Source organism: Parus major, chromosome 17, assembly GCF_001522545.3.
Source record: "Parus major isolate Abel chromosome 17, Parus_major1.1, whole genome shotgun sequence".
In the NCBI taxonomy this organism is placed as follows: Eukaryota; Metazoa; Chordata; class Aves; order Passeriformes; family Paridae; genus Parus; species Parus major.
The window spans coordinates 9,349,347-9,365,217 of NC_031785.1; the positions used below are offsets into that span (position 1 = coordinate 9,349,347).

At 48.5% G+C, this 15,871-nt stretch overlaps 1 protein-coding gene across 6 annotated transcripts in view; it reads right to left on the reverse strand.

Moving 5' to 3' along the window:
• Positions 1-15,871, reverse strand: part of PNPLA7 (patatin like phospholipase domain containing 7) — a 100,608-nt gene that overhangs the window by 25,948 nt on the left and 58,789 nt on the right. For all 6 annotated transcript variants that reach the window (XM_015644744.3, XM_033518441.1, XM_015644743.3 and 3 more), the window contains 5 exons: positions 15,747-15,810; positions 15,122-15,290; positions 13,859-14,041; positions 12,775-12,893; positions 4-160 (listed from right to left, as the gene is read on the reverse strand). In XM_015644744.3, coding sequence (XP_015500230.1) covers positions 4-160; positions 12,775-12,893; positions 13,859-14,041; positions 15,122-15,290; positions 15,747-15,810 — 692 coding nt within the window. The remainder of the gene's footprint in view (positions 1-3; positions 161-12,774; positions 12,894-13,858; positions 14,042-15,121; positions 15,291-15,746; positions 15,811-15,871) is intronic.

Genomic DNA, 15,871 nt, shown 5'->3' on the forward strand with positions numbered 1-15,871 from the left:
TACCATGGCCCACTGGCGAGCTTTGATCCTCATCTGGTTGTAGCTGCGCTCCTCGGCGTACAGGGCGCTCATGAAGGCGCCGATGGAAGTGCCCCCGATCATGTCCACGGGAATCCCAGCCTCGATCAGCGCCCGGATAACGCCCACCTGGGAGCAGCCCCTGTGCCAAGGGAGGGAAAGGAAAGCCTCTGTCAGCCAAAGAGTCACTGAAGGAGTGCAAGGACTGGTGATGAATGGTGCCTTCTAAGGAAGCCGGGCCCGCGCCAGCTGAGCTGCCAATCTCTTGCTGAACAAGCCCCGGTGCCAGGAACAAACATTAGGAATGCAGGAATCCTCCCAGAGACTCCCAGAGGATCCCAGGGAACACGACCACGCAGCCTGGATCAGTGGGAAAGGCAGGGAGATGGAAGCAGCCAAGAGCTGAGCTGGTGGATGGGCGAGGGGAACGTCAGCGTGGATTTGAGGGAGCAGAATCAACCTTCCAGAGCAGCCAGGAAAGGCTGGAGCTCTGAGACCTTCCCATCAGCTTCTTCCCAATGATTCTCCACAGAAACTGAGCCAGCCTGGGGTACTGGGAGGGGGCACCACATGGGTTAATAATGAATTTGAAGGTGGAAACAAAAGCAAGCAGAGATGAACTGTAATGAGAGGGCACAGGTTGAGTCTGCACACAAACACAGGAAAGGAGCAGATGAGGAGGGAACTTTTGAGGATGACACAAATTCCTTCAGGAGAGTAAACATATTCCTTGATTTCAAATGCAGAAGGAATTCTGAACAATGGAGTCAGGTGATAAACAACAGATGAACCTCTGATGATGGGAGGAAAACAGAAGCAGCAACGCCCCAGCTCTTATCCAAGCTCTGCTTGCATGGATTTGGGAAGCCCTGGGGATATTCCCAGAAAAATAAGAACCTACTGTTCAGTGCAAGTTCAAGTTGCAAATCAAAAAAAGCCAGAATAAAACAGAAAACATAAGAACACACATCTAGGATGGGCCAGTGCTTGTGAGCAAGCACCAAAAAAAGAGCAGAACTAAAAATTGACAGAGAGAAACACAAAAGGTGACCAGAATATGGGATGGAATTCACATGAGGAGAAATAAACTCAGAATCACTGACTGGGGAAGATCCTGGCTGGTGAGAAAAATGCAGGGCCAGCAATGATATCACCGTGCAGAGATTTTAATGGAAAGGAAAGAATTTGCAGACAGGTGTATGTAGAGCACAAACTGGGGAAGCCCTCTGTTACCACATGCTGGAGAGGTCAAATCACAAATGGATTTAAATGTGGAAAGGATGAATCAAAGGTAGCAGGCTGTCAGTGGCTACTAAACATGACAAATGGGAGGTGCAAGCTGGTGTTCAGGAGGCTCAGAAGCTGCTAATTGCTGCAAACACTTGTTTCTGAAGCACTCACTGCTCCCCACCATCAGAAATGAGAGAGCAGAGGTGCAATGTTTGATCTCACCCCATGAACATCCGATCAAATCTGATCTTTTATCCCCTAGTGGGAGAGGGATCCATCCCACAGAACCATTACAGAAACACAGACCCTGCAGGGGAGGCAAACTGCCCTTCCAAGCAGTCCAAAGCTACAGCCTCTGCTTTCAAATGCTTTGTCCAGTGAATAAGAAGCATTTTTGATTAGTTCATCCCATCTGGATGGATGCTTTGCAGTCTAGGCCTAAAGCAGTAAGAAAATCTTCCTTTTTCCATTTTCATCCCATTTTCTGTCCCCCACAGTTTGCTCTATTTCCATCCTCCTTCCCCTTGCTGTTTACATCCTATAAATACTTGCTAACAGCTGCCAAGTCCACCGTAGGTGTCGTTTGGCCAAGCTATGCTGAACACATTCTTTCCATCCAAATAAATCCCCTCCAGCTGCTGAAATGCTTTGGGACAGGTTCGTGGTTATACTGGGTGTAAATGACTTCAATGACAGATCTGTGCTGCTGCAATCCAACAGCAGAAAATGGCTCATTCTGCTTTCCTCTCCAAATTCCCCTTCTCCTCATCTCCTACAGCTTCTTCCCACAAGATGCCCCGAGTTAAGGAAGTTCTACTTTTATCCTGCCCATTGTTTTTAGGCTTTTAGAGTGCAGCTATTTTTGCACTCTGCTGCTCGTGCCTGGCACTTCCCACTGCCTCAGCCCCGATATTCCAGCAAGGAGCAAACCTTTCCCTACACCTCCTGCTCTCATCAGGTGCTTTTCTTAGGGCAGGTAAAGAACCTTGAAGCATTTCCTGCTTGAAGGACAATTTTAAACAGGCCATGAGTAGCTCCAGACTGGATTCCCTCCCTTTAACTGTTTCTTCTGATTCACACATCCATAAATACAAAGGATTTGATGTGAGCACTCTGGATTTGTTCCTACTTTGCTGCATGATGCCTTTGCATGAATAACAGAAGATCACTATTACTTTTATTGGCAAGCCATCCCCTCCTGGTGCATCCACGGAGTCCCTGCCAATATCCCACTAATGTGACAGATCTCCAACAGATTCACTGGTCCCAAAGCAAGATGGGAATCAAAGTTCTTTTCTTGCTTGTAAAAGGACCTCCTATCAGCTGCCTGACTAAATTTTATTTCATTTCCACACAACCACAACGCTGATTCTTCCAGCCCCAACACCCTGAGCAGGAGCAGTCCTGCAATTTTCAAACTAAATCCTGAAAAAAGACAAATGTTCCTCCTTTTCTCCAGGTACCACCTGACCTCCTGAAAGACAGAAATGGGGATTTTTTTTTTCCCCCCTTCTCCCTACATCTTTAGGCCATCACTGTCCCAGCAATGTTACTACATGGGAGTTCTCAACAGCTCCTTGCAGTTGGTTCTTTCCTGGGCACTTCTTCCCAGCTCCACAAACAGGGGCAGGCTGCCAAGGGAAGCGTGTGCTGGTGCCCTGCCAGGCACTCACATCCCCTCTGACAGCATCCCTGGGCTCCCACAGAGCTGCACTGGGCACCTGCAAACTGAGGAGAAAAAGAAACTGAAGCCAGGAGCAAGATCCATGTTAACAGCCAGAGGACTAGTGCAGAAAAAAACCCAGGGACTGTGCACTTCTTGTAATACCAGGCCCAATTTCACAGGGGACGTGTCCTGGTTTAGGGAAACGCAGAAATACAAGTGTTGGGCAGAAGGAGAACAAAGGGAGGTGGCTCATGCCAGTGCTGTACCTGCAGTGACAACATGGGGACAGGGTAAAGCTCCTGGGTGACACAGAGCTGAATGTCACTCCCTGCAGAGGAAAGGGACAGGGGAGGAAGGAGAAGCCCAGAGAGGGGATGCTCACACAGTGTGTCCCTGGAGCTGCCTGAAGGAGCAGCTGGATGGAGAACCTCCCCTGCCAGGACTAACACTGCCCCAGGACACCGATAAGGGCCCTAGGAACAACGACCTACAAGATGACTTTCAGATATTTTCTATCAGAACCCAAAGATTTGCCCAGGAGGTGCAATCAGTGTCTGAATAGAAACTCTTTTCCATTGTACTCACTGCCTAGGACAGCCTGGGTTCATTAATGCCCTTTGCAGAGAGCTGAACCAGCACCAAGCAGCTCGAGGAAGAGCCAGGCTCTGTTCTCAGCCCTGCCACTGCCTCAGCCTGACCTGAGCAACACAAAACAGGGGCTGCTCTGGGCACCAGCTGCCCCAAGTGCTGCTTTCTGCACTCACAACATCGTGATCCCCGTGCTGAATGAGCCTCCAGGAGCTCTGCTGGCTAAACTCCAAGCACCATTCCTTGTTTGCTACTCATGGTCACAAAGAGGTCACTTGGTCTGGGATCAGCTGGATGAGAGGAGACTGAGGGGAAACCTCACTGCAGTTACAGGTTCCTTGTGAGGGGAAGAACGGGGACAGCTCTGATCTCTGCTCTGGGACAGGGAACGGCTGGAGCTGGGCCAGGCCAGGCTCAGGCTGCAGATCAGGGCAAGGTTCTTCCCCCAGAGGCTGCTGGCACTGCCCAGGCTCCCCAGGGAATGGGCACGGCCCCGAGGCTGCCAGAGCTCCAGGGATGCCCAGGGTGGGATGTTGGGGGGTCTGGGCAGGGCTGGCTGATCCTGGGGGTCCCTTCCAGCTCAGGATATTCTGTGATTCTGAGAAAGAAATGACCACAAAGCAGGGAGAGGAGTTAAAAGGGTTGGAAACCTGCTTCCCTAAATACCTCAGCCCAGCACACACAGAGAGCTCAGCCTTTCTGCCAGAAGGTCTTGCAGGAAAATTCCTGCTGCTGAAATGAGCCTTTGCTTTCATCCCCTGGGGAAGTGCTGCTGGCATGTGACTGCAATGCACGAAGGCCAGAGCAGAACTGATAAAAGGAAAATTCCCCTGCGAGCTGTGCATGTGCCAGCTCTGCACGTGCTGCCAGAGCTGGGATTAATCCAGCTCAGGAGAAAGCAGCCAATGCAGCAGGATATCCCAGATCAAAGTGCCAGCAGGAAAGCAGGCTGTCCTCCCTGCTCAGGGGCTCAAGGAAACACAATCAATACAAAACCAGTATTTTGTGCACCAGTATTTTCCCCTTTAACACAGCAACAGGGTGCTGCCTGTATCTGGAAGAACAACCCAAGCCTGGAGCAGCCAGAGGGGACACTCTGTTTTCAGACCAGGGCAGCCAGGCAAGGTTGAGCTCAACCATCCCCAAAAGTCCACATCAGCTTCAGAAAGGAAGTTTGATTCAAAGAGGAATGCAGCCCAGGCATTCAGCCTCACCAGCTCCCATTTCTCCTCCTAACTGGCTCAGCAGGATGAAGATCTCCCTGAATGAAATAAACTGAAGTGCTTGAGCTTCCAGGCCCACAGGATTGGATTTCAGGATTCAGCACATCTTGAAATCCACCATGTCCAGCACAGGGAACCAGTGACACTTCAGGGACCCAAAACTGGGGCATGGTGGTGGTTCTAGATCCTTCCTGGGGTCATTGTGGAGGTGTTCTTTGTATTGAGGTGAGTGGAAATTGGATGTTGTTTATGTGAAGAGCTACATGGAGTGGCATCAGGAAAGGTGACATAAGGAAAAGCCTCTTTACATAAACAGCAGTGTTTTTTGGTGTGTTCTGTGGCTGAACCTGGCATTGAGTGGTTCAGTCACTGGCTCAGAAATGGAGCAAGTCTGCTACAAGTTGCAACTGGACTATCTCCAACTGGCACCTTGGAGCTTTTGCAGCAGCAGCAATATACCCAAACACTGCTTTGAAATCTAATCCTGGTTATATCTTTCCAATAACATTATTTCCCAGCTTTCCTGACCATAAAACTTCCCAGCATCATAAATCAGCCAGAATTATTGCAGTGACTTTCTGCCAGCTCCAAAGGAACACAGACCCCTGCATTTCTGCAGCCATGGTTCTACGTGAGCACTTCCAAGGACCTTTCCAATCTTGGCAACATTAATTAATTAATCAACTAAGCATCACTTCTAAGCTAAACAGAGGGAGTAACCCCACATTACTGGGTTCTCATCCTAACATCCAACAATCAGCAGGATCTCTCCCAGCAGCTGCCCTGGAGGAAGCTTTTTCCCACCCACAGCCCACACATATTGATCCAGAGACCTGAATTTTTCTTGTCGTCCCCTCCATTAACAGCAACCTCATTCCACCCTCCCACTCAGCTTTGCTCTCAGATTCCCACCACATCCTTAAGCCAGAGCTCAGGAGCCTTTTCCCCTTGGCCTTGCCACGCTGCAGAGATGACACCCTGTGCCAGGCACACACATCTGGCAGGAAAAGCTTCTCCTCTTTATCACAAGCCCAGTGAAATCCCCTTCCTGCAAGAAAATCCTAATACAATGTCCTTTTATAGCCCTGATCTTGTTTCTGCTTTATACACTAACTTTAGAAGAAGCTTTAAACAAAGAGATTTGTGCCTGACACAGAAATAAATGAGCAAAATGTGTTCAGCCCTTCCAGGAGAGCTGTCAGGGCTACCCAGTGGTAGGGGTGTGAAGGGATACAGGAGGAGGGCATTGGAGGGGAGAAAAAGCACAAAATAGTCAAAGTAAATTATAAAATGCACCAGGGTTTTTGTTTTCTGATTCCAGCTGGCAGCAGCACACTCAGAGAGGGACACAGGAGCAGGGAAGTGGCTGAATGACAAACTGCACCCACTTGGGGATGTCACAAAATCCTGTCTCTTACTCTGAGCCAAGGAACAATTCAGTTATCATCTGCAAAGGAAGATAATTTCTTTGGAAAACAAACATATCCTCCCTCCCCACCCCTCTGAGACCTGTTTATTAAAGTCTTGGAAAAACTCATTCTAAGCACAACACCTGGAAACTGCAGAAATAAGACCAAAGCAATTTAGAGAATTTAACTGAGAATTTCCTTTTTCTTAACAGGAAAGCTCATTGCCCAGGTAGGACTGGACAGAGATTCCCTAAAAACCCCATCAATGCAAGAACCACACTCCTGAAAGCACAGAGACTTGCCAACAGAGATTTACAGCTGCTCCATGGGAAGTGAACACAGCACCTGCTTTTACATCTGATAAAAAATGGTGCAAAATCAGCAACAAGAGCTGACCCACAACTCCACCACTTCCTTGTTTAATTTCACCTGTCTATCAAGGCACTGCTGTGAATAAATGGGTTTGGTGGGAAAGACTGGAGATCAGGACAGGAGAGTCCAACTAAAGCACCTGCAATTAATTTTAGGGATTTTTCTTTAAGCATTAACTTTGGAGTCGATGACTCCCAAGCTCCTGCTGCTTGGAGGGTTTAATGGAAGCTCTTACAACCTTCAACCTCCATGGCAGATGGGAGCAAATGAGCAATTACAGAGGTGCTGCAGATGGGAAAAGGAAAAATCAGATCATTAAGCATTCTGTGGGTGCTGATCCATGCAAACACGGCTTTTGTGGGCACGTGATGACCCCAGTGTTCCACAGCTCTGCCATTCAGGTCTGGGAAGCTGGGAGCAGCCAGAGGCTCTGCCTTTCCCCCAGCTCACTGGAGGCAGAGCTCTGAACTGCTGCACAAACATGATTAAACCACGATGAACACCAGGCATGGCTCGGGATGGTCCCTCCCTGCAGAAATCCAAGCAGAGCCTCTCAGGAGCAATTAGGCTGAAATCTCTTCCCAACCATCTGTGAGCACAGAGCCCCAGGCCCTCAGAGGAGCTTTGTCTCAGGAGCTTTGCCCAACAACAGCAAATACAACTCACTGATTTATTTTTAGGGGTTGTTTTCTGTTTGTTCAAACAGCCTAACTCTAGGGCTGACCTGGATAAGACTCAAATTAAATATCCAAACATACATTATCATCAGCATTTCCAATTAGGAGCCCACCTTCCTTTCCTTACTCCTGTGGCCTCTCCAAAAGAGCAGCACAAGTTAAACACCAAGTCAAAGGTGTGGTTTTATCTTTAAGGATAAAGAGTTTTGCTGCTTCTCTGTTATTTTACCTCCTGAATATTGCCCTAGAATCAAATCTAGGTTTTGAAAGATGCTGGGAATCCAGAAGCCTGACTCTGGAATTCAGCTTTCCCTCTGGTTTATCTGCACGTGGCAATGGATGCTCCACTCGTGACAAGAGCACAGACACCCAGCACAGGACATTTCTCTGAGCACCCACAGGAGCAATCACAAGCTCTGAAGCTCCCCCTGCCTCAGTCTGAGCTCCAGAAAGGGACATCACACACAAAAATTCCACTCCGCTGTGCACTGAGGTACAGACATTTCTCTACACACACAAAAGCCATAACACAGGTCACCAAACAGCTTCCCCTCCTCCAAAACGCTCCCAGCCAGTTCAGGCTGGCTGTGATGGGGGAAGACTGCAAAGGCCACAAGGATTAACCTCAGAGCTGCCAACTTTCTGCCTTTCCAAAGTCAAAAGACAGACTGGCCTGGTGTACAAAGGGATTACTTTGAAGAACAGGAACTGAAGGAAAGATATTTCAGGTATTCAGAGGTTGGAGTGGTTTTTTTTTTTCCATGACACAAAGCAGATTGAGCCCTTTTTGGATCATTTTGATACTTCCCTGCTGCAGAAATCCTGCTTCCTCAGCTGTTACTGGGCACTGACAGACTGCAGAAGCTGCACAGCAAGCCTGATTCTTCCATTTAAACCCAGGGAAGAAGCATTTTTCAAGTTCCTTTCATATCTCAGCTTAATTTGCTGGAACTTCAGAGCCTGATCAGGATGAGGAATGGGATCCTTTTAGCAGCACATATTCTTCAAGAGCTGTCTTGCTAGAGGAGAGGAAAGCACAGCCCTTACGTGGAGCTCAGTACCTCCAGCAAGCACCTGGAAATGGAACAGGAATTTCAGGGATGCTGCCTGACTGCATCAGGGGGAGAGAGAGAAAAGACAGGAATTGCTAAAAAATCCTTGCTCTTGTCTCACATAAGTGGAAATCAGGAAATGGTGTGAACCCAGTGCAGAAGGGCCCAGCCTGTGCCAGACAGGCTCCATCCAGGGCTGCCAGACACCAGGCTGGAGCCAGGGATCCTGGCCAGCCCCCACATCCCTCCTGCCAGAGGAGGCAAAGACACCCCCAAACCTCAGCAGCCCCTGCATAAACACTGGTCATGTCCTGGCACTGCACCCAGACAGCACAAGGTGTCACCTGTCACCCCTCTGCCTCAGAATAATTGGATGGCAGGTTGTGCTTTAAGGCTCCTCTCCATGTTAGAGTAACAAACCAAACAGAAAAACAAATCAACCCCCAAAACTTACTGATGTCTTTATTAATCATTTCAGACTCAACATGAGCATATTGCAGACTCAGCTTCTGTACCCTGCCAGCTCGGCCAGCACTTTAATTGCTGGGTGTGTAATTAAAATGCTGCAGCTCCAGCCAGCAGCAGCACCACGTCCCTGTGCCTGCTGAAGGCAGCCAGGAGCTCCCCAGACAACCTGAGGAGGAATATCAGATCTCACAGCACAGCATTTACTTGCCTTCAAGTGTTCTACATGGGTAGATCAGGTCATCAGTCCCCAAACTCGACTCCATTTTTAGCAGGATGGAGCGGGGGAAGCACCAGAGGGTTCTTTCCTAGGCAAGAGCTCCTCACCTCCCAGCCACACTTGCAGGCTAAAAGCACCAACAGTCAGAAAAGGAACATCACCCTCTAAAGTTCTCAAAATCTGTTTCAAGTTTTCCCTTATGGTGTGTTGGGAGCTTTGCATCGTTTATTTTCTGCCACGACTGCTCCATAACCAAGGGGTAAAACCCTCCCAAATGCTGCCCCAAGGGGCTCAGCCTCCAAAGAGAAGTTTCTGGAGATCCACATGTGCATCCAGCACGGGTGGCTGTGGGCACATCCCTCCTGCTCCTCACCTGACCCACCTGCACATCCCTTCCCACTGCAGCTCTGCCCAACCTGCCTGTGCCAGCTCCCACTGCAGACACAGCACAAACAAATTCCTTGTGCCTTCCTGAAGAACACATCAGTGCCTGGTGGCAGAGACAGGAGGAAGGATTGACAAGCAGGTTTTTACTCAAAGTTGCCTGAATGAGCTGGAGCTGCAGACAAAGGCACAGAAAATCCTCCATGGTTTATTCTCCCTGCAATCCCAGAGTCAAACACAGAGTGCAGAGAGCAAATGTGATCTTCTGAGAGCAGAACAATTGAGATCTGCCTCTCAGGGACTCTCCCAGCCTCTTCATCCCCTGGTAAAGCCATTGAATAGGAGGATAAAGACAGGCTTTAAGAAGCCCAGCAGCAGCCCATGAGTGACCAGCTGAAGATGGAGCTGTCTGTTTGTCCTTCTCTAAGAGCCTGGAGTGTGAGCACCCTGCACGTGGCACAGGCTGCAGCAGCACACACAGACAGAGGAGACAACAGGAATGCTCATCAGACAGAGATCCCAGAACAAAAAGGGCAGAATTTGCTTCTTCTACACTGCTGCTTTTATCCTCCTTTTCCAGAGGCCCAGAAACAAAGAAAAGGCAGAAAGGACAAGCTGCTGAAAGAAGCCAGCTGCCCAAACTGAAAATGTCTGAGCCACATCTGTAGAGTCAGCAAGAAAACTGCGTGCAAAAAAACCCCAGTGCTGAGGTGAGATAGTAAGTTTGAGGAGAAAACCAAACAGAAAAAGGAGAAATGGGAAGACAACCTGATGGAATATCTAGAAATATCCTTTGACTGAAATGCTCAGGGTGGGATTGCTGGGGTGTCTGTGCAGGGACAGGAGTGAAGATCCTCGTGGGTACCTTTCAGCTCAGGATACTCCGTGACTCTGGAACAGATCAGCCCAGTTTTTTCCCCAAAGCCTTAGGGATTCCCAGATAGTTCTGCAATAATTTACTACTCCCAAGAAAGTTCAGTTTTCAAACAGCTCTGCTAAGGCAACCATGGCAAACCAAAGAAGGGGTGGGCTGTACGTGGGAGGGCTAAAGGTCAGGACAATTATTTATGGAAGGTTTATGCCTTTGTTGCAGGGCTTGATGTGTCATTATTCTTGTAACTACACCTCAAAGGTATTATTTTCCTAAACACAAATCCCCTCCCCTTCCCTCAAACTCCACAACATTTCTAACTAAAATTAAGTCAGCATTTAACAAAAGCAAAACACTGTAATTTTAGAACCGTATCACTTCAAGTTGTTTTATTTTTATGCTCACAGGAGAAAGAAAACCTTTAGTTCCTATGAGCCTTTTGTCATGACAAACCACAATGATAATTACTAGGAAGCCGCTCTTGGTAAAACCTCCCAATCCCGCTGTCACTGGGAAGCCAGACAAACATTCCCAAAATAACAACTAAATAATTGATATTACTGGAGTCACAGAACACAATACCTTGAACAAATAGCCACCAGCCAGCCCCTGTCACTGTCACCTCTCCCAGGCTGTGTGACCTGCATGATTCCTGCTCTGAGAGCAAGGTGGGAGGTTACTCATGTAATTATTATCCAAAGGCCATCAACAGCCTGTGCAGAGACCCACAAAGACATTATTAGTGCTTTAACCACAGGATGATTTTAAGTACTTAGTCAAATTTCTTGAAATTCCCTTGCAATAGAAATGGGCAATCTAAGAATTCATTTTGCCCTTCCAAAGGCAGAGGTTCAGATTAATTCTGAACCTTTACACGGTTCAGGTTAATTTTGTCTTTTCCCCAGCCTAAATTATATTCTCACTTTGAAAAATCTTTATCTAACCACAACTGAGATGATTATTTCTTTGCTAGAACAATATTCTGTACCTTTCCAAGGAAAACACAGTGCTCACACCATCCCTGTGCCAGCCTGGAACTCCTGAACAAGCATTTCAGTCTGTGGCACACCAAGTGTTTCAGAGAATGAAGAAATATCCCATTTTATCCACTCTGCCCTTAATCCTCTTCAAGTCCTCCCCATTCAGGGATGCAGAAATGAGCAGAGTGATGACTAATGGCCCATGGCTTGTTGCTGAATGGGTGATGAGCATCCAGAGACCCCAAAGCCAACACAGCAGCAGAGCAGCTTTGCAGAGAGGGACAACACAGGACCAACACAGTGACCCTGCTCCTCCTTACCTCAGATCCTGCACACCCACAGGTGGGAGCTTGAAAATTAAGTATTAGAATAAAAATTAAAAAAAAAAAAAAAATAAACAGATTGGCAAAAATTACAGCAGTGTTACAGAAGGAAGGAAGGGAATGAGCAAAATGTGCTGCCAGCAGTACAGGAGTGCACGTATTTCATATGACACAGGCTCTGGTAGAGGCAGAGATATCAGCTGGGAACAAAGAACAAACCACAAATGCTCTGTTTCAGTGGATGAGAAGCCTCCTGAGATACTCTCATAAAACAGAAGCTCCCCTCTGCTGCTCTGCTTTGTGTCTCCACAGGACACAGCTTCTCTTGGAAATGAAATCCTGGAAGCAGCTCAGGTGAGGAGCAGGATCAAGGCCTGTGAGGCACTGGAGGAACCAGCTCTGGCTGGCACAAAGGAGCTCCAGCCTTTCCTGCAAGTGAAGGCTCCCCTGGAGCACGTGCTGGCCCAATGACAAAAATGTGATATTTGTGCACTTAGACAGACAGACTGTGTGCAAATTAGGGATTTTAGCTTTTTTGAGAGCTGTATTTCAAAGCACTCTTTCAAAGAAGGGCTTCAAGAACACAGTGATGGAAACAACGAAGGCGGCGCTCGCTTGAGACAAAGAGCGACTCGCTTGTCTCAACAGAAAACTCTCCAAGTAAAAAGGGATTCCAAAGAAAAATGCCTGCAATAATTTATTTCTAAAGCTCACTGGGGTTTCAGATGGAATTCTAACAGAGTGCTTACCACACACCTTGTCCTTGTGTCTGCAAAAACACACTCTTTCTGTAAGGTAAGGCTGTCAAAATGTATGGGTACCTGGGGGTTTGGAGAATTATAAAGATGAGAACATCGTCCATTAGAGGACATAACTCCTCTTACTGCTCAAACTTTGAAGAGCTTTGAAATACCTGTGAGCCATTTTCTAATATAAGAATCCATAAGGGAAAAAAATCCATAGTGTAGGCCAACAGAAAGAAACGTCATCTTTCGTGCCCTGGTCACCTCCTGGTATTAAACCATTATGAGAGGCCTCAGGAGGTCACAAACACTCATGTTCCTTCTGCAGAAATTCTGCACAAATCCCCACTGCAGGCTAAGTTTGTGTAATTCCTCAGTGTCTCTTCCCCCAAATGCTGCCTGCAGAGCGGTGCTGCTGTCCCAGGATCTCTGCTGTCCTGGGGGATCTGGGGGATGCAGCAGCACAGAACCCCAGAGTGGTTTGTGTTGGGAAGGATCCCAGAGCCCATCCTGTTCCTGCCCCAGGCTCTCCTTGCCCAGGACAGTGCCCTACCTGGCCCCTCCGCCGCCCAGCACCAGCGCGATGGCGTTGCCCGTCAGGACCCGGGCCAGGCGGGAGAAGTCGGAGTGACGGTCTGGAACCTTCTGGAACACACGTTCATACATCTCCACCTGCAGAGGAGAGCCAGGCACGGTCACTGCACGGGCAGGGCACAGGCAGCCAGCAGCAGCCTGCTAGAAGATGCTGTGAAGATGAGGAGACTGGAGCTTCTCTCCTGTGAGGGAATGCTGGGGGAGCTGGGGCTGCTCAGCCTGGAGAAGACAAGACTGAGAGGGGACCTCACCCCTGTCTGTCCCTGTCTGCAGGGAGGGACCAGGCCAGGGACCAGGCTCTGCTCCGTGGGCTCAGCAATGGCACAAGAGGAACAGGCAGGGACTGATGCCCAGGAGTTCCACCTGGACAAAAATTTCTTCCCTGTGTGGTGACTGAGCACTGGACAGAGACCAGAGAGGCTCTGAAATCTCCCTCACTGGAGACACTCCAAGCCTGTCTGCACACAATCCTAGTGACTGCTCCAGGGGACCCTGGTGAGCAGGGAGGTGGGACTGCAGGAGTTCCAGTGCTCCCTTCCAGCCTGAAGCTGTCAGAGATTTTGTTACAGCTCTTCCTCAAAGAACAGAGGGCTGTGAACCACCCAAACATTTCCAGTGGCCAGTGGCCTCTCTCAGTCTTTTACAGCTGCTGGGGGTATTACAGAATTTCCTTTAGAGCTCTTTTTCTTAATGAGGATCTGAAGGTCTTGGGAGGCATCCCAGGCTGCCTCTGCCTCACGTAGCATGGCTCTGGGAAGCACAGGGATGCTCCCAACAAAAAGGACTCCATGGCCTGTGCATACCTTTCACTGGAACTCTGAGACAGTGATCACTCTTTCAGGATATCAAAAAGCCAAGTCTGCATCCATAAAGAAAATCCGCTCCCCTTACCCCTGTTCCCTCAATCCAACTGAGGCCAAACAGATTTAACGAGAAGTGTGTAAGAATACGGTGGACTATCATTATCCTAAATGTGTGATACACAGATTACAGATCAAGTGAGGGACAGCAAGGGACCAGCCACCAAAGCAGGAATCTCTTACCAGCTTGGGCAGGCTCCTTTTGGAGAAGACTCTGCGTGGACAGTGGATGTGGAGGTGAGCAGAACACCAGCTGCGCATGTTGAGCCACTCCACGGTGCGGGAAGGGAGAGGCCCATCCTCCTTATGGAGCAGGACCAGCTGCTTCTGGGCTCTCACTGCCGTGTTCTCCAGCATCCTCTCCAGCTACAGCAGTTATGGACACACAAGGAAAGGGCAGTAAGTCCTGGCTGCTTCAGTCTCAGGGTGAAATTCATCCACACACACTCCACACCCTTATTCCCACCTCAGTACAACTCTGCACACCCCCAAACGTGATTGATTCAGACAACACTCTTTACTCTGGCTTTACACAGCACACAGAAGCCTAAAATCAGCCAAACCTGAACGTTTTTGACTTAAACCAGGCCATTAAAAGCACAGCACAGGCAGGCACTGCTCCTGCAACGTGAGATGCTGCCCAAGTCACACTCAAGCCCACAAATATTCAGTGTTTTCTTCTTTCCCTTCCCATCTTTTTTTCTCTTCCCTTTTTTTTTTCCTCCTTGCATTTCTGATTTTGATTTTTTTGTTGTTGTTGTTTTAGGCAACTGCTGGCAGCTTGTTCTGCCTGTGCTTCCTGCCTCCCACATCCATGCAGGAAGAGCCCACACAACGGGACACACATGAAAGCTGCACGTGGGACCAGCCCAGGCTCTTTGCAGGTCAGACTCAGCATTTCACCATCCTAAAAAAAAACTCAGCACCTGTGTGGAGTTTTAAAATTTCTTGAAGGATTTTTGCCTGGCCAGAGGACTTTGGTAATAAAATATAAAACTGTAAAAATAGATAATAAGGGGAAAAAAAATATAGCTCAATATCTGTAATAAAATATAATAAGTAATTCATACACTGCAATTTAGATCTACTTTTTCCTAAGCACACACCATGAATTTCATCCAGGCAGAAAATAATTTCTCCCTCTGTGAGGAGACCCAAAGAAATTCTGGGCAGAAACACAAAGCTTCAAAGCAATTTTTGATTTACCACTGGCCAAAATGACTCTTTAGAGGAAAAGAACTCTGCTGGAAGTCCTCCTACATAAAACTTGCCATTTCAGAGGATTCTCATGAACGTCTTTTGATATTCCTAATGGGCATTTCTCAGGAATATTTCATTATTTATGCCTCACTGGGTGTTAAACCCAGGAAAATACATGAGTGTGAAGCAACCTGCTTTGACCTGGGCTGTTCCCAGTGCCAAGAGGGGAAGGAGCAGCTCCCACACCTCTCCCACAGTGGGCTCCTGGTCTCCCAGCCCCACGATGAGGATGCAGTCGGCCTGGCGGATGCAGCGCTGGGTCCAGGGGGTCAGGGTGCTGTCAGCCTGGTACAGCACAATCCTGTGGATGTCCTCCTGCTGGCCCAGCCAGCTGGTCAGTCTGTACTCGTGGATGCTGGGGACACACAAGGAAAACAGAGAATTCAACTGGTGTAACATCACAGCTCCCAAGAGAAGAGAGGGGAATCTTACACAGGGAGAGAGCGGCGTTTCCTGCTCAGCCAGGACCTGCTCCCAGCTCCTGCTGGCTCTGCTTCTCCAGGATTTACACCATTAGACAAATACCAAGGCAGGAGGATACAGTGATGCCTCACTCCAGCAATGCTTCCACAGCATCCCTAAGCATGAGCACACTCAGAGCAATTCAGCTTTTCCAATTTCACAAGTGAGAAAGTAACTGTGGAAAAACCCCACCCACACCTGCACCAAATACTCTTGAAACATTATTGTCTCCAACACCTGGAGCAGAAGACCCAGTGGATGTTAGAAGACAGGATTTTGTTCCCAAACTCTGTGTATTTTAAGTCCAGGGTGTGCCTGCATTTCCCTGAGCAGTGATGAGGGCAGGTACCTGTCGAGAGCAGCAGAGCCCAGGCGCTGTTTGATGTTGTCACTGGTGAGCAGCAGGGCAGGGCCTGGGGGAACAAAGAATTTCACCTGTGAACACCTAAACTTGAGCTCCTGGAGAAAACTGCC